This window comes from Cebidichthys violaceus, unplaced genomic scaffold (assembly GCF_023349555.1).
Source record: "Cebidichthys violaceus isolate CVI_PGR_0920_01 unplaced genomic scaffold, fCebVio1.0.p SCAF_26, whole genome shotgun sequence".
In the NCBI taxonomy this organism is placed as follows: Eukaryota; Metazoa; Chordata; class Actinopteri; order Perciformes; family Stichaeidae; genus Cebidichthys; species Cebidichthys violaceus.
The window spans coordinates 2,556,392-2,579,964 of record NW_027176439.1 but is presented as its reverse complement, the minus strand read 5'-3'; the positions used below and the strand labels follow the sequence as shown (position 1 = coordinate 2,579,964).

At 42.3% G+C, this 23,573-nt stretch overlaps 1 protein-coding gene across 2 annotated transcripts in view; it reads left to right on the top strand.

Moving 5' to 3' along the window:
* kank1a (KN motif and ankyrin repeat domains 1a) overlaps window positions 1-23,573 on the top strand; it is a 51,214-nt gene that overhangs the window by 14,152 nt on the left and 13,489 nt on the right. Inside the window, exons 1-2 of one of the 2 annotated variants that reach the window (XM_068720822.1) lie at window positions 8,477-8,549; window positions 14,721-14,850. In XM_068720822.1, coding sequence (XP_068576923.1) covers window positions 14,814-14,850 — 37 coding nt within the window. In that variant the 5' untranslated portion in view covers window positions 8,477-8,549; window positions 14,721-14,813. Of the gene's footprint in view, window positions 1-8,476; window positions 8,550-14,720; window positions 14,851-23,573 lie in introns of those variants that run through there. The other variant, XM_068720821.1, reaches the window with a different exon arrangement.

Below are 23,573 nucleotides of genomic sequence, written 5' to 3'. Positions count from 1 at the left end.
CACCTTTTTATCTCCCCTTCTCTCGGTGGAACAATCCTAATGGGATTAGTCATCACTCCATACCTCCCTCCCTCCCTCCCTCTCGTCTCCTTTCTTTTCACATGCTCGAGTCCGTCCTTCAGTCGGTCTCTTTCGGGGGTGCTGGCCTCTAGAAGTGCTTAATGTCATTGAAAAGCTTTTTGGAGAGGGGAAAGTGTGAATTAATGAGGAGTAAATTGGGCGTTTTGGTGCCGCCATCACCTCATTTGGCCTCTTTTCTTTCCACTGAGTTTATTGCTGAAATTCGTTGGTGTGACCTTTTTATGGATAAGGTCTTTTTTCCTGTCTTTTCTTTTGCCCTTCGAGGCCGAATAAATCTCTTAATCGCTGCAGTTTGCTTTGTCATCACAAGGCGTCCCAGCGACGCGTCCCTCAGATTAGCATGTGTGATATGCCTGATGATAAAGCACATTGAGGCCAGTTAATCTGATGGCACACATTAAGCAGTGCGGCCCTGACCTTACCATTGATAAACAATGAGGCCAGCTGAGAGCTAACCGCAAAAGCCAGGCCAGCCAGCTGGGGACGAGGTGCTCAACAGATGGACCTGAATATATTTAACTTTTATCTTCAATCTGATGCGTTTCTCCTGAGGCGTACAGAACACCCTACGATAACGGAGACGGCAGCAAATGTATAATAATTGCACAATAATGACAGGATAAAGGGCCACACGGTGGAAACAGCTGTGTAAAAAGGTTCTGAAAATAAAAAGTGAAGCTCTAGTGAGCCAGGAACATGAGCTAGCTAGCTTGTTAGCTGTTAACTAGTCCTGTTCGTCTGGTTTTGTAGTTTCACACTGATTTGCTTCGTCTTGGTGTTACTGTATCTAAGTGATGTCCAGTGTTATAAAGCTTATACGCTATTGTTCTTTTTATGTTTCTGGATGGCAAGAGTTGCACATTTTGTCGACATATTTTTCATGGTAATGAACAACGAGCAGAAATTCAGAACCGACACCATGTTGAACCTCTTCTTTTAAACGTGTCTTTAGTCAGGATCAGTTTAAAGCTGCACAGCATGACTCTGTAATAACGTACGTATACAAGTATCGCTCACCTGTTGGTCCCACAGTCAGCTGCTGCCTTCTGCTCGTGTCCTACTGATGACATTCATTCATGAGATTTTAATCGATTGATTGGACCAACCGCTCTCAGAAGCCGTTTAATGATCTGGATGAAATGGGGGGGGGGAGAGAGAGAGATCTTTATCTTTAGGAGGCTGTTTCCTGCTCATCATGTGGTTCAAAGCCGCCGCCCCCCCGAGGCTGGCAGGTGTGGTGTTTTTGTTCCCAGGACCTGGACCGTGGACCAGCTGGGCCTGCAGCCCCGAGAGAGGGAACGCTGGCTCCTGTGGGAGCGCTGATTGATTTTTAGAAAGACCTCTCCAGAGATGCATTGTTCTCAGTTTACGTCATTTTAACGTGACGGTCACTGCTTCTTCAAGGGAGAACCATTCTTCTTTTATTGTGACGTAAAAGAAGAATGGTTCTAAAGAGGCATGAATGTGAGGAAGAGCGTGAAGACGAACTAGGAAACTGCTAGTGTGTGTGTGTGTGTGTGTGTGTGTGTGTGTGTGTGTGTGTGTGTGTGTGTGTGTGTGTGTGTGTGTGTGTGTGTTCGTTCGTGTGACCCTGAAATCTCTTTATCTCTGTAGTCTCTTTCATATCTTTTCCAAAACAGAAACACATTCCTGTTCAGTGTTTTTTCAGTAAACGGGAGGATTTCAGAAGGAGTCAGTGGGGGAAGAAGTATTAAGATGCTGCATTAATGTGTTGCAGTTTACTGCTGTAGATGTTTCAGGTTGTGTTCAATTTAACTCCTATATATTCTGTTGGTAGTTTTAATTTGCAGCAATGCTTCATATTCTATAAGATCATCATATTTGCCCTGTGAGAACCACGTACCTCTAAGAAGAATAACGGCCTGTTTTCAGCTTTGTGACGTGCATTTTTCCAGCCTAAAGAGTTTATTAGCTTAAGAATACTTCATCCTTCAGTTTATTGCAAACATTCAAAATCACCAGATTTGGAGTAATTACACGCTGGCACATAATCAGTGGGCAGGATATCCGGTGGCTCGCGTGACAACTGGCTGCAAAAGAACGTCTCCTCCATTTAAAGCCTCCCATCACGTCTATGCAGAGTTTGATCATTATGGTCTATACATTCGTGTTACTCTCCCACCGCCGCCACAGTTTGGCTGGAATCCAGCCCAGCGTGGCCCGTGACTCATTAACAACATAATTGGTCCAAGTGTTTATGGCGGGCCGAACAAAACAAACCGTCTAATCATGACAGACGAGGTTTGTCCGGCTCTAAAAACATTCCTGACATATTTGTGTTTGACCAGCAGGCTGCTGGTGTTCCAGACACAGAGCTGTCAATCACTGCTGTCATCAACCAACACAGAATATATTCAACCCAAGAATGTTTTAGTTCAACAATCGCCAAAACTACACCGTTTATTATAGACGGAAGCTGTAAAATGTCTTACGAAGTATAGCTTGGGGTTCACAGGGTTGAAGGAGATGGAGAATCCAGTTCTTCTTTTTTTTTCTTCTTTTAAATGAAAATGCTCGTCATTGTTTTTTTTTGTGGCTGTAGCTTCAGGTCGGTGCGTTTGGTGGCGGAGCCTCCTTCCCCTCCTTCATGCTGTCATCGGTTTAATTAGCTTGTTGTTCATTGTCTGGCTGCTGTCGGAGGTGAAACGCAGCGCTGGACCTCGCTGGTCCGTCTCCAAAAGGTCAGCCGAGTGGGCTCGCTGGGCACAAAAGCAAACATGGAGCACTTAAAACGGGGAATTTCTCCCACAATGCCTCTTTGAGGGAGCGGACAACAGAAGTGAAAGCTTTTGGCAGCGACGGTCTCTCACCGGAGATGGAGCTGAATCTGGAGACTTTGTTTAAAGCAAAGTTGTTGTATTTTTAGGTGAAGATAAACATGAGAACAAGTGTCAATGTTTCTTTTTATTTATTTATTACGGTTTTGCTTTATTCTCATCACTCCATCAAATTGGATTACCGTAGTCGGTAAAGATGCAGAAAGGAAACATGGGGAAAGTACGACATTCAACACAAGTCAGATTTGACTCTATTTGTTAAGTGTGTGAGTAATAACACATAATAATTACATTGCTCTCAATGTACTTACACAGAAATAGGCACAACAGAGCTGGACAAATAAAGGCAGGGAGTAGAGTCTATAGACTGGACTAGTATGTACACAAGTGTGTGTGTGTGTGTGTGTGTGTGTGTGTGTGTGTGTGTGTGTGTGTGTGTGTGTGTGTGTGTGTGTGTGTGTGTGTGTGTGTGTGTGTGTGTGTGTGTGTGTGTGTGATGTGTACAAATTTATACATAAAAAGCCCAAATTAGCAACAACATGAATATGTCTATACACTTTGTAAGGTGTAACAATATAGTGTGAAGAAAAGAATAATTACATCAAATAAAACATCTTTGCTTGTTTGTCCCGTACTGTTAAGAAGGCGTAGGACTAGAGATGGCACCTGGAGTCAAACAGGAGGACAAACGGTGACCCTGCAGAGACTGGTGGTGCCCCCGCTGAGGAGGGTCTCCTCCTGCATGGGGCCGCTGGGTGTTTTTTCACCCGCCCATGGCTCCACTCCTCCGCCTTAGTGACTCCACTCGAGAGCTAAACAAACAAGAGGCTCCAGCCTGTCCTTGGTCAAGTGCAGGCCGGACAGTGGAGGTCATGTGTGTGTGTGTGTGTGTGTGTGTGTGTGTGTGTGTGTGTGTGTGTGTGTGTGTGTGTGTGTGTGTGTGTGTGTGTGTGTGTGTGTGTGTGTGTGTGTGTGGTGGGGGGGGGGGGGGGGGGGGGATAAAGAGAGGGAAACGGTGGAAGCTTCAAAGTGGTCCAAACGGGACTGAACAAGTTACTCTTGGAGAAGAGGAGGATGGAAAAAGTTTAAAAGGCCTAGGTAATAATTTTCTTCATCAATTCGCAACTATTTATTTTTTATTTTCAGTGCTTTATACATGAGTCATTATGGTGGAAAATGCCAAACCAGTTTCTCAAATATTAGAATTTATTACTGATGACTTATTAGGGATTATTTCTGGATTTTTAGACCTTTTTGTTGGGTAAAAGAAGTGTTTTGAAAACTTCATCATGGGCTCTGGTAAAATATGTCTGCATTTTATTGACCAAACGGGTTAATCGATGAAATAAGAAAATCTTCACAGCAGGACGCATACATTTTGCAGTTACTAGAAGTGTTTGTCCACAGAGCCACATGCTCTCTGGATCAGATCCGCGTGTTTCCTGAAGGGGGCGGTGTTGTGAAGCGAGGGGAGTTACTGCGTTCTAGAGGAGGTGGCTGTGAGTCCTGAATCGCTGCTCGGGGCAACTTCACGCTGCAGTGAGCTGAATAGGCTGATTAATGATGTACCTCACAGTCTCTGGAGTAAAGGGTAAGCTTATCCGTTCCTCTTTATAGTGAGTGACACAACTAAAAACAGCCCTTTTGATTGATCATTACCTCAGTGAACAAAGCAGCATGCAACCCTTTTCTAAATTACATAATACAGTTGATTATTCACTTTAAGCTGGTTTGGCTGAGAATGATCCTTCTGATCCAAAAAATTATTACTAGCACAGATAAATTAGCCCCGTTTTGTTCTTTTGCAATTAATTGTTATTACCTTTTTTAAATAAGCTGAGGGCGAAATCATAATTGACCCAATAAAAGATGAGAAACTGGTTGGGACGTGGCGAGACCTGGGTGTCAGAAAAGTTGCCCAGAAGCAGCTGATTGGCTCCTTTTTTAGATGCAGCCAGAAGTAGTAAATCTCAGAGTAATAAATCGTATGAGTAGAGCCAGAAGCTGTCATCCAGCAGGATTAATCTCTCCAGGGTGATCATAACTACGACTTTAAAGAATATGCACATTTTTGTAGCCTTTTGAAGTCTTAGTTTCAGTTGTTTAACTGAGGAAAGATTGGAGGGGAAGTCCTGTTAAACCTGCACATTTGCCTTTTTTGTTTAACATTTGACATTCCTTTATAAGCGGACACTGAACCTCTGATTCTCAGAGGTTTTAAGTGTATTTCTTTTACAATGCATCAGGTGAAACGGACCCTGAGTGTGATTTGTAAAACGTTCTATTACTGCAGTAACTTACTGTACGCTTGATGAGTCTTTCTGTTCAGTTCTGGAATTAGTGGCTCACCTGAGTTCTGCTTGTTGAATCCGACTTATCTGTGAGTGAATGTGGTGTTTTTGGTGCTGTTGTCTTTTCATGCCGTCTGTTAAGTTCACACTAATGCACTCTGTGCACCTACATTTTTCAATAGGAGTTCAATATGCTGTAGACTCAGCTGGATTTGGATATCTCTGCATTCCTCTGACAGATGGTCCTAAATGTTGCTCTGTAATTTTGAATCCTCGTCTCAGAAGTTATTTTATCCTCTGATGCTCAGATTTCGACAAAGAATCATTTTCAAGCTTCTTTTTTTTTTTCTGGATATGAACTGTACAAGTCCTCTAAAATAGATGTAATGATGGTGTCTGTATGTCTATGTCTGTCTGTCATAATTGAGCTTGTCGTTGTCCAATAATGCTGTTGATCCTCATGCACTGCGGCTGCACCAGAGGAAGAATAGAAGAGTGGAAAGTGATAGCACCAGAAATAACTTCATGTGTGATTACACAGCAACATGACCGACAGAAGGTTGAGTCATCCTCTAACTTTATGGACCACTGTGCTGTTGGTTCTTTCGGAGCGCTGTTTATTCCTTAGTTATTTAAAGTGAGACCGGCTCAGTGAACCTGTTTGTAAAGGTACTGTGATCGTTTTCAATAGTTTGAAGAGTGCAAGATGTACTTTTGGTTTGAATGTTTCAGTTACTGCAGATTCAGGTCGGTTGTTAAATGCAGTATTAAGAGTAGAGTTACTTTTAAGGAGAAGGTTTTGGGAAAGAACAAATATATTTACAACCTGCATGGTAACGAGCCTCAGTAAGGGTGATGATGTCCCCAACGTCAACAGTTTATTAACTAATCCCCGAATTTGAAATGGCACGTTAACTTCATTTGATGCCTCCTTGGTAATGTCCCCAAATATTTGATCTTTGATCTATTATTTCACCGTTATAGCTGTGGTAGCAGCGTAGCTCTTAGGATCAGCATGCAGCCCAAAATATCAAACCAAAATTACAACAAATATCTGATGGATTGTCATGGAGTTTTGTGCAGACATTGATGGTCCCCAGAGGACGAATCTTACCGACTTCGGTGACCCCGTGTCTTTTTCCTGCAGCACCATTGGGGACGTTGACGTGTAGTTTTGAGTGAAACGTCTCAACAGCTATCGGATGGATTGACGTGATATTTGGTGCAGATGTTCGTGTTCCCCTCAGGATGAATTGTAAGAACCCTGGTGGTACCTTATCTTTACTTCTAGTGCCAAATACCTGCAAAAGCATTGGCATTCCCATGAGCCTCAGCTGTACTTTGTGTTCAGTGCTAATCAACACATATTAGCATGTTAATAAGCTAAATATGATAAACATTCTACCTGCTTAACATCAGCCTGTTAGCATGGTGACAGTAGCTTTGACTTTATCTCACAGAGCTGCTAGCATGACTTTAGACTCTGTCTTGTTGCATAATGTCCATGAAGGATCCTCTTTTCTTCATGAACAGTCTGCGTAGAGTAGAAGCTTTCAAATGAAGCTCTGGTTTGATGGGACGTCTTCATGTTTTAGCTACTTAGAAGTAGCAGGAAGTGTTTTCTTTTCCTCCTCTGACCTTTTTTTTGACTAACCGCTCTCCAGACAGTAGAAGCAGTAAGTGAGGAAGACAAAAACAAATCCCTTTAGCTGACTTTTTTTTCCCCCTTTCGTTCCTGTAAGTTCCTCCCTCCTCGCTGGGATAATTGAAAGGCTTTGAGGCCGGCTGAACTCAGCAGGCTCACGTAGGACATCAAAGGGGAAGCGAACGGTTCGGACAGCACAAGCTGGGGGTCAACGCCGCGGCTACAGCGCTGCCGATCGGTGGTGAGCGGCAGCGCCGGGGCGTCCGGTCGTTCGTTCTCCTGCAAAAGCTTCAAAGGCATTTCTTAATGAGGGCCAGACGCAGAGCCGAGACGACAAGTAGCCGCCGCTCGTCGTTGTATTACGCCGACACGCACAGAAATATACAGTATTTAATCTGGTCACTTTGGTCGTTGTCTTCTATTCTTACAGAGACGCTCCTTTGGGAAAACAAACACCTGGGCGTACTCATGTCGATTATCCTCAGGGAGATAAAATGCTTTACTGCGCTGTGATTTCATGCCCTTTTTCTGAAGCACTGAATAAAAAAAAAAAGTATCCCAGTTTCCTCTGGAGGCTTTTTCCCCTCCATTAACTCGGCTGCCTCTGCTTTTTATTAGGGGAAAAACCAGCCTGTTGAATATTCAGCGCAGCGGGTTTGTGGACCTTTACGGCCCTCTCTTAACTTTTCAAGCGGTGTACTGTTGACACACACAAGTTACAGAACCAGAGCTCTGTGTTGTTTTTCACAGTGGAAAAAGTGAACTGTCGCACCACATCCTGTCAAGACTGTAATTGGTCACTTTAAATGGCACACGAATGGGTCTAGACACTCAGGCCCGTTTGACAATAACAACGCTGATTGATTGACTTTTTTTACCCTGATTTTGTTTTTTAAGAAACATTAATGAACTTCAGCAACTTCCAGAATTCCACTTCTCCTTTTTAGGTTTTTTAAATTTCCCAAACAAGTGGCAACGTTAAACTCATCTCACCCTACTTTTAATGCAGCTTTGAAATTTGTCCTAATTTGCCATCGTGCTGTTTTAAAGCTGAAGTTTGAGATGATGTCAATGAAGGCCGGACTTGGGGGGGAAAATAAGTAATTTGTTGTCACCGGATTCAAAATTAGTGTTCGCTAATTGTACAATTGTAGAAACTAGTCAAGTATTTATTTTCTTGATTTGCTAATTTACTTAATTTGCCCTTTCAGTCTTCAGTCAGTCACACGCGTTCCTTCAGTATAGAGCTGCAACGATCAATTCATCAGATGATTGTTTTCTTTATTATTCAATCGATTGTTTAGTCAAGTGATTGTTTCCCAAACTGAAGGACCACTAAAGGAGATTTAGCTCTAAATGATAATATATCACTCTGTTTGATTGCTGGTTAGTTTGCATCTGTTGTTTCTTTCTTGCTTAAAGCCCTCAAATCACAGTAGATCATTTAATTGGCTTCCTTTTGAACTAAGACACACACACACACACACACACACACAGACACACACACACACACACACACACAGAGGAACCTGACCTGAGTGACTGTAAATCTGTTGACATGCACCTGCAGCTCCTGTCATATTTATGCAACAGCTGAGGAGGAACAAAACGAGTTGTTCTGGTTTGTCGGCTCGCGTCGCTGCCGTTCGTGTTCTTTACACCTGTGAGTCGTACTCGGATCACATGAGGATACTTTTCAATCCGTTTGTCTGTTCAGTTAAAAGCTGGATCATGGTGAGTGGTTTTATATCTTATCAACTTGTAGAGTCTTTATGTTTAAGGCCTTAGGGACAGATTGGCTTCTCCTGTAAATGCTTTGAAACTACTCTCTAAGCTGAGTGATGCCTTCGTCTCGGCCTCTGTGATGCTACAGCAATAAGCAGAGCGATTGATGAATGTTTTCAGCTTCAGTTGGTAAGAAGTACAAACTCAGAACACACTTGGTTAAAGAAGGATTTAATGCCTCTAAAGAACTGTGAATCTAACTAGTGTCCTGACGAGGCTACTCGTTGCTGTATCATTGTATTGGTAGCTTAGTTCTTACCGTTGCATAACTTTACCTTTTTTAGTTTGTAGGAAATTGACTTTTGCTGCATTTACAGACTTTGACGTTTTCGTTTCTCTCCACCTCATGATTCTTACAGACGATAGCAACGATCTTTTTCTGTGTTTAGTCACAAAAATCATCTAATTTCAGTTAAACAGCAAGCATAGCATTTAACCAGCTGATAGGATCAAGATGAGAACAATTTAGCTCTGTGTTTTCCCTCATTGCCTTTGCGACATTATTTTGGAAATGTTTCACTTTTATTAAGGTCACATGACGGCTCGCTGCTCTTTAAAATGGTTGTGATGACCTGATTGTACACTGAAAGCACTTGATTTAACGCGTTCACTGTTTACATGTTCATGTTTCAATAATAGTGGCCTGGTAACACAATGACGGTTCACTGAAGGAGCCCATTCTAACCGACGCACACTTTCACTGTTGATAGCTGTGCCTACATGTACCAGGATGCATTGCGCCTGAGCTGCAATTTAGCTACAGTTGCTAAACAAACAAAATAAACTCAATGAATCAAATATTCTTACAACTAAACCGAATAACATGTGCTTCTGAATTTAAGTTTCTCTGATGTGTAAATATGCCGGCTCTGCTCGCTGTATATCTCTGCCTCTCTTTGGAGGCAGAACATAAATTAGTTTTCTTTCCCGGTTTGTCTTCAGGCCTTTGAGGATGTGTCTCCAGCACACCTCTGTCCTAGTGAGGAGGACAACTTCACGCATTGGTGATGCACTTACGCCTCGCTCTATCGGGGTTGTTGGAGACGACGGCTCAACGAAAACTCAATTTGTGCAAATGCTCCACCTGTCGGCGTTCGCTCTCGACACCCTCGTCCGTAGCGTCCCCTGCACTCGGCATTGTGGGATGCCAAGAGAACAAGGAAGTTTATCAACAACATTGCGCCCCGAAACTACCAAATCTAAAGTAGCACTGATGCTCTCCATCAGTAACAACTCTCACTGTAAACCTACCTTTGATAAGTGAAGATAAGGTTGAAATTTTTTTTTTTTTTTAAGTGAAAGTTTGAATCCAGGACTCGTCTTGTGACATCTCTACTTTTACTGCAGCAAATGATTTCAATACTTCTTCTTCCACCGATTGAACATCAGAATGATTTAATCTGTTACTTATTATCCAAATGTGTTGTTAAACGCAAGAAGGCAACACGTTTTTACTGACTTGCTCCGGACAGACCCGATTTAACATGTCTTTTATTTTGAAAGATCATCTCTGGTGTAGTCCCAGGTGATGTGTCGGGTGAATATTTAGTGCTAATGACTTCCCGGTTCCTCTCTGCCTTCACCTTCATCTGCTTGGAGCTGCAGTGTTGGTTAATATTTCACCGCTCATGAAAAGGCTTTGCGCTCTTGTCGTCTGCCTCGCTCGCTGTTCTTCATCCACGTTGAGTTGAAGGTCCGCTCGAGGGAGGGAGGGAGGGAGGGAGGGAGGGAGAGAGGCGGCAGGTTCTGAACCGCATTAGCTCGCCCGTGCTCTTCACCTGGAGGCCCAGCGGAGGGGTCGGTTCCACCCTAAACAGCCTGAGGTCCTGCTTCCTCTTATAGGACACGGATCGGTTGGCTGTCATCTGAGGAAGTCGTCTAATCTTAGCGGTGAAACTTATCCCCCCCCCCCCCCCCCCCCCCCCCACCCCCCCCCACCCCACCTCAGAGGGCGGCCGGGTTTAGACTCGTTTACGAGGACTCGGTCAGTGTTTGCTACCTGTGAACTGTGGGAGGAAGTTAGAATGAGAGATACAGGTAAGAGGCATGATTGTTAGAATACAAGTGACCACGCTGCTGTTGGTATAAAGGTTTGGAATCAGCAGTTGTTTTTCTTCTTTTCTTCAATAATAACGGATTTAACAGAGAAAAGCTTAGGTGACCCTCTTTCTTTTCTGCTACACAGTAACATGGCATTCAGTTAAAGATCAACATATTGAGCTACTCATAATTCACAACATGCTGGTGATTAAGCATAAAAAAAGCTCTGTCTGTTGCATAATATCTCAGTAAAACTGTGGATTCACTTGAAATTAAAAGACCTCAGTGTCTCATGCATGCCGTGAGCTTTCATAATTCTGTGTTTCCATTGAAAACAAGGTGTTCATGTGTTCTGGATCCTGCAGGTTGAATCTGCAGACATGCATAAGTTTCATGCTTTTAGGTTAGAAAGTCCTCTTTACAAGTAGATGCTGTTTTGTATGAAGGGTTTATTTTTGCACGTGGTGATCAACCAGACTGACAACTGGAAGGGCAGAAAGAGACGACGATCCCTCTGAGCAACAGTTGAATAAGAATAGAAGAAATCACCGGTCGAGAAGCAACTGGAAGCTCGGCATCAAAATGTGTGCGGATTTAAATGAGACCAGGCTCCTGTTTCAGTGTCAAGTGCACACTAATGCAGCCTATAACATGCTGCAATTTTTAAAAACTGCAAAACTTGCTGACTAAGTGATGCTGGTTATGATGACACACGGCTTCTTATTTTTTTTTTAATTTTCTTTGCTTGCATCGTTTATCTGAGGATGTCCTGCTCCTTCCTTCAGGTTTGCTTTCTTGCAGCCCATGGAACGGGACGCTTGGGAGATGTTTGGTCAGTCAATGGTTGTTGTCTTTGTTCAGAAGTTGTTGTTTTTTGTTTTTTTTTTGCATGAAGTTGGAACAGAACAGCTTGTATTTCGGGTTGAATTGCTCGCTTTATATGCACACTATACATACACATCAACACAGGCCCAGTATGAGGGGTCTGTCGAGCTGTGAATCTGCTCGTAGGTGAACCCGCACGTCGTCTCTTGTCGTTCGTGTTTGTACGATGTTTAAGCCTCTTTTTTTCCTCTCCGTTACCATCCCGCCTACCAACAGGAGGTAAATGGAGAAGCATGACTCCAGTTAGTCATGTTCGTCTCTCTCTGCACACTTTTTATTGTGAGAGGTGTCGTGTAAGTTTAGACCCTCCGGAGAGGCTTCAGTGTGCGTCACATGTCAGTAATGTGGCTCCAAATCTTTTCCTGCAACATCGAGATGCTTTTCAACCCAATGGAGGCATCTTGATTCTTTTTTTTTTTTGAAGATGCTTCCTAAACTATTTCTCTCTTTAGTTTTTTTGTTATTAATGTCGGTGTTTTTTTTAAAGAAAAGTGCTATTTTCCATGAACTGTGTTGAACCTGATTGGTCCATCTACTTTCACTACTTCCACCTGTCCTAAACAAAACCTTTCAAAGGCATTTTGTGCTTTTCCTCAGGAGGAACTTCATCTTCCTGTTTTTGTTCCCTAAATGGGCAGATTTATCTCCTAATGTTGTCGCGTAAAATGCAAATCAGAAGTTTCTAGAGGCTAACTTATTCCCTCGCTGGAGTTCCTCATAAATGTAAAGTTTAAATAAAGTAGCTCGGAGGAGGAGGGGCTGCAGACTAAATAGATTTCAGTCTATTTGGATGCTGGAACAGCCCGGTATGCTCCGAGTATCTCTTTCTTCTCCGTATCGCATCTATAGTCGTTCCTCTGGATGACGGACAGTTTGGATTTAGACACAGCGGCGCGATGACGTCGCCGCGCTGCTTTATTTGGCCTCCTACTGTAAACAAAGATTTACATGTGCTGCTGCTGCTGCTGCTGCTCGCCTGAAAAGTGACCTTTCAGGTGATTTTTACAGGTTTTGTGCATCAACCTGATGGAAGCACTTAGAAATCATGTCATAATTCAAACTGAATTAGACAAAAACGAACATCCTCACCTGGTTATTTCATCTACCAACAGTTTCTACAGTGAATTAACTATATTACAATTTTGACCTAGATGCTAGTTCATCAGGTAAACCTCGCTAAAACTCACACGGGCTTCAGGCACGTCCACACTGAGAATAAAAACTATAAATATATTGTTTAAAAAAAACAAATAACAGCACCTCGGCTGGCCGTCTGGTATAGTGGGACAAATCAGTGTGGAGGCTCACATCTCTATCACTATAGTTTTTGGCGTAATGGCTTCTCTACAATAATGATAATAATAAAATTACACATCTTCCTGTTTTAGGACTTTATTTTGAAGGATATTTTGAAGATGTATGATATTTTTCCAGTTTGTACTGATTTTAAATGTATTAAGTCGCTGAGGTCCTGAGGATTTCCAAGCATTGGCAAGCTCATTAAATGCAAGCGAGCTGCTGATTTTAGAGACATCACTAGTAGTGAAATACGCGCTTGTCTTATTTCCCCGAGGACCCTCTTAAAGAAACCCCTAGGAGGCATGGAGCCCACCTCTAGGAGCTAGTGATCAACAGGTCAGGTGGTCTGAGGTCAGTAGTCCTACATAGAGAGTGTAAAAGAGGTCTGGGTCTCTCGGAGCCAAGCTTTCCTCCTCCAGATGCTCCTTCAACAGAGCAGGCCCTCTCTGTGGCCCATGAAGTGTCTTTATGAAGGAGAATAGCTCTTTTGTCCCGGCTCATAATGCATCCATTGATGATGAGCAGGCCAGCGCACACTGGACCTCTATGTTCATAAATGTCAGACGCAAACACACCTGTGAAGAAATAGCCGAGGTCAGCGCCGGCGATCGCTTTAAGTGGGCTTCAGCTTTCACAGAGACGAAAGGTTTCATGTAGACGTCGCATGAACTCTGCAGTGGTGGAATATTACTAAGTACATTTACTCAAGTACAGTTTTGAGGTACTTGTACTTCCCTCGAGGACTTCCATTTCCCGATACTTCTACTCCACTACATCTCAGGGGGAGATATTGTACTTTTTACTCCACTACATTTATTTGACAGCTTTGGCTACCAATTACTTTACTTAATAACACACATTGTTTGAAGATTAAACCAGAGGTTTACGACCTTTTTGACTTATTAACAAACTGTCTAGTAGCAGCAGTTCCACCAAAAGAGACATTTCCCCTCACACTTCTCACATGGTTTTCATTTAAATGACTGTTTGTGGCTCAAAGACGTCAAATTATCCAACAAATTAAAGAAATACAAAAATGAATACAGATTTGTTCATCAGACCTTTATGTTTTTAATCGCCTTTCTCCCATTAATCATCTCAGGACCCGTAGGAGAAGCCCGATGCCTCAGGTTGGGAACCTCTGGGCTACATTACAGAACTCCATATTAAATATTTAAACTAGCTTCACCTTGAGCAGCTATGACATTTAAATGCTTTTACTTTTGATACTCTTTTGATCTTGAAATGTTATACTAGTACTTTTACTTGAGTTAAGGATCTGAGTACTTCTTCCACCACTGGTCAAACTCTGTTTCTCTGTTGTACTTTTCATTTGTAAGCTCTGCTTCCACTGACGCGACTGTAATGTACGGTCAACAAGTCAGTTCCTTTTTATTTTCATTTGTCAACGTACTGAAGCAAAAAAGAAAACAGATTTGTTTTTTGGGGGAGCACGATGTTTTGATTTTTGCAGATATTTTCCAGCTCATTTTGGCCAAATGCCGATATATTTTCCACCTAATTGCAGAAAGTAAAGTTAAAAAAAAAAAGTAACAGGCCTGGATGATGTCGTGTCTGAGACGATCTTACAAATGGGCACAACCAGAGCAAGTCTGTCCTATTTCACAAGTTGCAAAAGAATGTTTTCATCCCATTTCATCAAGTGTTTCGGTGGCGTGCTCGTATGCGTCATCTAACGGCCTATCGTATCGGAGGAAATGGCTGAAATATTCACTATTAAAGCCTTTTATCAGTATCATTATCTCATGTTTAAATCGGTTCCACTGCTTCTTCCGACTCTTAAGACATAAAAGCTGCTTAACCTTGTCTGCGCTTGACTCTTTGCGACTAACCTTCTATGTGAGTAAAATGCCTCCTTTTTGTGTTTTCTCTCAGTCTGCAGGCTGCATGGTAACCTGGACTTGATGCATGGCAGTTGCATGACCGCAGTAGGTCTTGTTGTGGGACTGAGAGCGCACGGCTGCAGCCATGGCTCAAACCATGCACGTGAATGGCAATGGCTCAGGTAAACCAACCCTTCCTCTTCATTATTTTTGATCATACGATGTTCTACTTGCTTTGGATTTTGATTGTGCATGTATTGGAGATACTCTAGCATGTTCTGTGTTTTTATCTTTTTGTATGTTAAAGTATTTTCCTCTGCTACGTTTTGGTACCTTTTGTAGCAGTCTGTTGGTTAATAATATACTCTGACATGTCAAGCGGTCCCTCGCTGCCTCATGAACAACATGTGCTCATCCTTACTAAAATATAACGGAGCTGGATGAGGATACAAAGGGACTAAATGTAGATGTAGGTGTCCAGTTTCAGGGATCCTTCAGGCAATTCTATTTAACCGGTGAGCTCCTGCATCACATCTGTCTCCATCTCAACCGCACACGGAAGTGAACGCTTTCCTTTCTAGCATGAAATAGCATATTTAATTTTTTTAGCTGAAGTCATTCAGGAGCTTTTTAGGCATTAAAATATGAGTTTACATCAGTGGAAGTGATCAGTGCATATGTAATATATGGCATTTAAAGCTTTGTAGCGTCTTGTATTAGTCGCAGTAGCATCAGAATGAATGAGACTGATTGATCACTTGTATCTAGAGCTAAGTGATATGGTTGCAATTAACTTAATTAAGTTTCACACGTTGGTTTTGCATACATATGACGTACTATGAAATATGAATTTGCAGGTACGGGACATTAAGTTAGAAATAAATAAATTTTAACTGCTTTATATTGTATAAACAGCAATTCACTCTTTAGCTAGTAAAACCAGGAATAAACAAATAAAACCTCATGTTTTTATTATTATATGATCTATCATTCTACATTAAGTCTATAAAAAAAAAACAGGTTATTGTTCTTTCGGTATATTATTCATTTGAATGTCACATTCAGCAGAAGTTCATTAAATGACCAAACTTTCTTTTTAGTGTGTGTGTGTGTGTGTGTGTGTGTGTGTGTGTGTGTGTGTGTGTGTGTGTGTGTGTGTGTGTGTGTGTGTGTGTGTGTGTGTGTGTGTGTGTGTGTGTGTGTGTGTGTGTGTTCACATAATCTTTTCACGGACCTCTCACAGAGGAGTCGACACGTTTTGGTTTAAGTTTTGACATTCCTGCAAGTATGCAAGTTATCGCTGCAGCTCTTTTGCTACTGAAACACGCTGAGGTTGTGTGCGTTCACACGGCGCAACATGCAGAGAGGATTTGCACGCTTCAGTGTGAAATAAACGCTGTCAGCTCAGAACACACACACACACACACACACACACCCCTACCTGCAGACGACTCGCATTCCTGTCCACACTAACAGGAGAGAGTGAAGCTTCTTACTTCTAAAATCCCTCCAGGAATGCACAGCATGCAGGACAGATGCTCTCAGTGTCGGTCTGCCACCGCCATTTAAATTCCACTCTGAGATTTATCTTTCATTTAAGTACGTAGATGTGTGGATCCACTTCAAAGGCTACCAACCCAACAAAGGGTATTTTATTGTCCTTTTTTTTTTTTTTTACAGAATGTGAAAAATGCTGAGGAATGCTACGCTAACACTGCTAAACCCCCCCCCCCACCCCTTTTTGCAAACTGTAAAAATAGCTTGTCTGCAGTGTTGGCAGTCAACATGCCAATGTGGTCACCTGCTGCACCGAGAGAATTTCAAGAAGACTGCAGAGATTCACTCGACATTAATAAGTTGAAGATCAGGTAGACGGCTGAATATCTTGAGTGTGACAGCTGTTGGTTTTTAGAAGTTAAAATATTGCCCGTGAAGTTTTTGTTTTGTTTGCAGCTACTCGGCCTGTAAAACACTTTGTCTAATGTCTTCTGTTCTTCTGGAGGAGCTTCATCAAGTCTGTTGTCTCAGCTTGGTCTTCAGACTTTTGTAGATTTAGTTTTTTTTTATGGAAATACAAAGTGGAGGTTGATGAAGTGCTATTAAGTTGCATTATGGGAAGTGTAGTACCCCTTTTTTGGGGGGAGGCTGTCGAGGGACTTCCTCTTTGTGATGTTTTTAAAATACTATTCCAAAAAATATTTACTGAATGCCGTCCTCTTTTCGTCCGTTTCCTTTCCAGTGGACAGTCACAGTTGCAGGAAAACAAATTTTAAAGCATCACTAATTATTACGCTAACATCCTTTGTATAATTTCGACATTTTTAACAAGACGACTACAAATCATGACTATCTGAGGTGTGTTAAGCATTTAAAAAATCCCCCAAAAAAGGAAACTTAATTGCACCAAAAACCCTGCAGATGCTGAGTCATGGCTCACAGCAGACCATCACGGCTGTGGTCTGACCTGAATGCCTCCAGCCTGTTGTGCCCCCCCACCCCCCCCACACTGCTCATTCAAACCCCTTACAGTGGTTTTGTTTCTGTCACCCATCTGCCACTTGAAACAACCCCGTGGTGCTGTTTTCCTACTCTGCCCCCTCAGTCACTTTCCTCATTGTGTTTGTGTGTTTATGTAAGTGCTGTTAGCTTATCGTCACTTGTGCCGAAGGGGCGGAGCTCTGTGTCTTTGTAAACTAAACGGGACAATAGTTTGTTGTTCTATTCACTGGACCGGTGTTTGATGAATAGATGTAGAACTGGTTTTAAGTGTGACTGTAGCTTTAGTGAGCCAGTAGGGCTGAACAGTATCTTCATTTAGCATCAACAGCGAATGCATGTACAATACAGTGTATTGTACGTTGTACGTTGCAAGAGATGCAATGTACTGAGACATTAAGACATTGTGCACTAAACCATTTTGTTCCTCGATAAAAAACTTAAAATGGCTTCTCTTTTTTTGGTCATTTTCAGAGGGGGCTGATTTGTGTACCATGCAACTGGAGAAACAAAAAGATCAGGGTCTTGTGTAGATGTTTGATAGATGCAGCAAGTTAGCGTAGCTTAGCATAAAGACAGGAAACATGGGGAAACGGCTAGCCTGACTCTGTTTTAAGCTAACAAAAACCCAGCTACCAGTAGCCTTAAAGTTCAGTTTGTTAAATCCGTACAAAAAAGGGTAAAAATTATATTTGTTACAATGTTACTAATTTTTGTGTTTTTTTTGTTGTTGTTTTTTTGTTGCTACATCATAGTGCTGGGCGGTATGACCCAAAAAAATTTGTATCAGGTATTTTTTAAGATTCCTGCTGTTTCACGGTATATCACGGTATTTTTTCTCTCCCTTGACTGTTTTTATAGGTTTATAGTGGCTTACTCTACTGTCAGGAATACATAGAATATCAAAACCATTTTAATGTCATCGTGTATAAAGGCTTTGATTACTAGAGGGTTTGCTTTGCCCCACAAAATGTTACAATATATGAAGGAATCGGAATGTATGAAACAGTTGCAGAATGTAAACAATTTTTTACTGTGCAAACTGCAGCGTAGTTTAAATCCAGTGTTTTAGTCATTGCTCTGAACCCGTCTTTCTCGGCTGTCTGTAGCGGGACCAAACCTTCCACACAGCTCCTCTCTTGGGCACACATGGTATTGGTGCATCTCTGGTCTCTCTTTGTTCATCCCGCATCGCTCTTTTCTGTTCTTTAATGTAACGTTACTGTAGCGACGGAGCCTCTCCCAGCTGTTAACAGACTAGCTAACGGGCTAGCTAGCGAGCTGTACCCAGCATGCCGTTCGGTGGTGTAATTTTAAAATTGTACAATTATTAGTGTTACAAATTGTTTGTGTCACAAACTGTTGTGTGCCGTGGTGTTGCCCTGTTAAAGAGAGTTAGTTGTGGGTTATTAATTGTTGTGTTATAACCATAACTTAGGGGTCCCTCTCAATACACAAGTAGCCTTAGCTCCGACCGTAGCGCTCTCTGCGCGAACAATATATTTGGCTGCCTGATGAAGAGTTACAGCAGTTTTGGCTATGCGAAAAATTTATATCATACGGGAAATTAAAATCGGTGTACCGGATGAATCGGTATATGAAGTGTGTTAGCATGATGTCAGCGTGTTAGCATTTCATGATTGTAGTTTTGTCAAGATGATGTGCGGCAAAAGTAGCTGTTCATTTTGTTACATACATTTGGGAAAGTAATGCAGATTTATTGCAAAATATATAATGCAAAGAAACGTTATTTTACCCTTTTCAATAAAAAGGTAGAAACTGGTTCACTAGAAATAAACCAGTACGTCATGTCTGATTGTTTTGCTTGACCATCTATGAGAAAAGACGGACGTGGGCAAAGCTTTTCAAGCTGCCTCGATGTTCGCAGAGGAAGCCCAAACATTTCCTCCGGTCTGCATCATCATGTACCGAGTTAAGTTGTTGAATTTGGCAGCAGGGTCTGGCTCGGCCCTGTGAGTTTCTAGTAGAAGCTAATAGGTCACAGTTGGCGGCTGCGCTCCGTCTGTCCTGAATGTGTTTAAAAAAGGGCAGGAATGTGCAGCTTTAATGTACTTATTGTCTTTTTAGCTCTGTTTCCTGTTCCTGGTGTTGAGCTGCTGCACTGAGGCGTTGATTAAATGCTGGCTCTACTTTTTCTTGTGAGTAATTAGGCGTATAGAGCTCGCAGGCAGAGCCAGGAAATACCAGCCTGGTTGTATGAGAAAGGGGGTGTGTGTGGGCCACCAGAGACCCCTCCACCCAGGCACTTGCATCATACTTTGGTCTCACTCCGTGTAAAGCACCGAGTGTAACCACTACACTGTCTTATTCCACTCTGCAGCTGTGTGTATAAGACCAGTGCAACTGTGTAACGTGTTTGTCTCATGACTTTGTGCAATTGTACGAAAATATCTGCCCATTTCTTTATTTGGTGTCTTGACTTTAGAGTGCTGCAGGGATGGCGTATTTTTGTAGGCCAAACAGGAAGTTTGCATCTTTCTGGTTCTCTATTGTGTGTGTGTGTGTGTGTGTGTGTGTGTGTGTGTGTGTGTGTGTGTGTGTGTGTGTGTGTGTGTGTGTGTGTGTGTGTGTGTGTGTGTGTGTGTGTGTGTGTAGACTCACATATTATGATTTCTGTGCACCGTTTCGATAACGGACTTGCAGACACATTTAGACCAGTCGCCTCATTTATTCTGCCTCTGAGGGCGGTGAGGATGATAAAAGGCTTCTGTCAGCTCTAAAATTAGACTTTTTACAGAGCCAGTGCAAAATAAACCAAGCCCTGGTTGTATATTTTTCCTCACAGATTTCAACATCAAGGCCCAAAGTTGGCCTTCAGCGCAGTATTTTAAGAGCAAACACACACAGAGAGGGAGAGTTCATGGGTTTAAAGTTACTGAAAAGGAGTCACAGACAGGTTTTAGATGAATGAGTGGGGAAAAAAAAATATTCAAAAAAGCAACAAAGATATCTTTATATCTCAATTCAGACAACTCATGAGAAGCCCCAAAGCTTGAATTTGGCTACAAAGTGTGAATAATCAGACCGGGGGCTTCTTCTTTAGGACATCAACGTATTTGACTTTATTTTCAAAAGAGCAACTGTGTTCAGTCGGCACCTGGTTTCAGTTGGAGGCTCTGGCCTGGAAATGAGTTGCAACACGTGTGAGAAGGAGCTGCTGGAAACATACGAGCTGCCACATTCAGCTTCCACAGAATGAATGTACAGATGACGATGGATAATTGGGCTGAAATATTTTAATGTCCCAGCTGAGAGACGTGAAGCAGGGCGTGTGCCAAGCTCTGGATGCCGTTTTAAGTTGTTGACTTGCATAATGTTGAGTTCAGGGATTTAATTGTTGTTTTCAAAAACACTGATGAAAACGAACGAGGTCAGCAACAAACTGTTTTCATTATTGATTAGTCTGTTTAGGTTTTTATTTAATTTATTAAATCTAAATCTATTTAATCAAATTTTTATGAAATTAATTTATTTTATGAATGTTAAATATTGAAAAATGTCCGTCACAACTTCCAAATGTTCAAAGTCATTTCACAGCTCTACAAAACGTAGAAAAAAGCTCAAAATGTTCACATTGGAGACGCTAGAAAACAGATGTTTTGTGTTGTTCCGTGATAAATCATGATGATGTAAGCTACGGATTGAATGAAGAGAGGGGCCGGCGTTAATGAGAACAACGCCGTGAATCAGAAGAATAAAAAGTTATTTTCGTTTACGCTCTAAAACACAAATGAAAAAACGTCCACGTCTCCTCACAAAGCTGCGGGAAGGTGCCGGATTTTGGATGAATGCGGCTCGAGACTCGCGTCATCCAGCTGTGTCCTGTCTGGGCGTGACGAAGTGGTGTTTGACCGGGGAATGACAACCGCTGGAGGTTTTAACCCCGAGTGGGATCCAAATGCTCTTTGCTAACGTCCAGAACACGGCAAAATAAGAAGCAAAGAGAAAATACAGGCAGGTTCTCTGCAGATAGACACCACCACATCCTTGTAACGGGTCATCAGTGATGATTGAGAGGCTTTATTTTTGTACCAGTCCAGACATTGTTTATTAGGAAAGTGTTGCATATTTTACCTTTTATGTAACCGTAGCAATACTACCGTGTAGAAATGCTGTAAATTAGTGTCAAAATATACCAAAAGTCAAAATACTCATTATGCAGAATGGCCCATTTCAGTATCATATTATTTTTACTTTAGTATTAAAAGATGAACTAACTAAATGGAGAGGGAAGTTAAATCTAGGCGGAGGTCCCTTTTTTGTTTTTAAATTCCTTAAATACTAGCAGTGCTTACTCAAGCTGGTGGAGCTCAATTTGGGAACACTTTGTCTCCCTAAAATGTGTCATTTTTAGAAGACGCCAAGGAGATGTTGTAAAGATGTCACATTTCATAAGAACGTGGTCGTTGTTTAATGGAGGAGAGGACTGTCTGTAGCTGTTGTGTAATCTCTGTCGAATCGACAACGTAACAGCTGCTGATGGCTGGAGCCCCGTCACTGCAGCGCGACCCTTCAGTTGTCCCGTGTTCATGAGGTCATCGCTCAGCTGTCCGGGGTCTCAGCGGTACGGGGGGGGGGGGACCCAGACAGCACAAGACCGTGACTGTGCTGCTGCCTCATATTTACACCAGTCAAAAAATAAACAGGACGTGCTTATTTCAGGTCTGTGCATGAGGAAACACAAAGCAGGTTCTGTTTGAGGATTAAGATGCACTTAAACTTTCTAGAAAATGTTCCTAAAGGAAAAGAGCTTCACGTTGTGCTCGACTCGGCATGAATAGATGTAAACGTTTGCGGTAACTTTTAATTGGCAACGTATCTGGTTTAGGGCTGCAACTAACGGTTGTTTTCTGCAGATTATTTTGTTGGTTAATCAGGGTTTTTTTTCACTATAAAATGTCATAAAATAGTGATACACGCCCGTTAAGAGTTCCAAAAGCCCCAGTGTGATGTCTTCGGCTTATTTTGTCCAACCAACTGCCTAAAATCCCCCCAAAATTTAAAATTACTGTCATAATTGACAAAGAAAAACTGATTGTTGGTCATTTATCAAGAAAAAAATGGATAAACGAATTCAAATGTTTTTATATAATTGTATAAAAGTAGATATCTTACTTGGTGAAAGTTTGCCCTGCAAAGTATAAATGCTGGACCTGTACGGTAGCCGAGTGATCCGTCTCAACAACAGGCCATCATTGTCATGAGTTCACCTCCCCTCCAACGGAATAACAGGACTCTTATTTGGGAAGGGAAGCTCTGGGCTCAGAGCCTCGTGGGATTGGAGGAGGCAGCTGTCCAATAGTGATGTAGAGCAGTGCTGTGCTTCAGTTTACACCAATAGTGGAACTTTTTATGCCCCCCCCCTCCTCCTCCTCCTTTATGGAGAGAGGATTGAGAAAGAGTGAGAAGAAACAGCAGTTCTGTGGCTCGGGTCTGCAGTTAAATCCTGGCCAGCAGAGAGAGACAGTGAAGAAGAAGAAGGAAAAGTAAAATGCTGCCGGTCTGAGGTGAGTGCAGCTTGAACAACAAGGTGGTTTTTAGCAGCGGGCTTTAAGCCTTGTAATTCCCTCCCTCTGTTTGTATCTGAATGGAAAAGGATTGACGGGGAGAAGACGGTAGCCGGAGCTGGCGGGCTGCACCGGAGGGGAAGAGTCGGGCTGTTTATTTCCAGCCTGTGTTTGCTTTAGTCGCTGAGAGTTCCAGGCATACCAAGAACAAGACGCTGCTTTTAGCCAACGCAGAGTGAGTGTAGTGGAGGCTCCGACCGGCCTGGAAGGCTGACTGGCTCTCTGGACTCGCTCTGACGGAGAGTGTGGAGTTTGGACTTTAAGCAGCTTTGACTGCTCTGTACAAAGTGTATGAACTCAGGAAATTCACTGTAGTTTAATTTGTTTCTGTCTTTAAACTGTGTGCTCAAAACGTGATAGTTTATGTCTCGTATGTGTCCGTAGAAGCTCAAATGTTGACATGACGGATGAATTTTGGACTTCAACATATTGACTGTCTGTTTTTCTGACCCCTTCGGCTCGTCTCTTATCTGTGCTTTGTAAACAACGTTCTGTTTATCTACCCTAACCCTACCCCCAAAACCTCACCAGGCTAAATTATACAAGTAAACCAACATTTGTTTTTATTCAGAAGTTTACTACGCCTCTTGACATTTGGTGTTTGCTTCACATAGTTGCATCTCACATAGTTTTGGGCTGACTTCAACCGCCCCTTGCCAAAATGATTATCACTCACGCTTTTCCAGCAGAGATGTGAGAAACCTGAGACGTGTTTGTACTCGCACTTTCAAATTATGCCGATTGTCAGCGACCGAGGAAACGCTTTGCCTGACACTCGAGCTGCTTCAGGGCAATAAATGTGTCATTTTTTTTTTAAATTC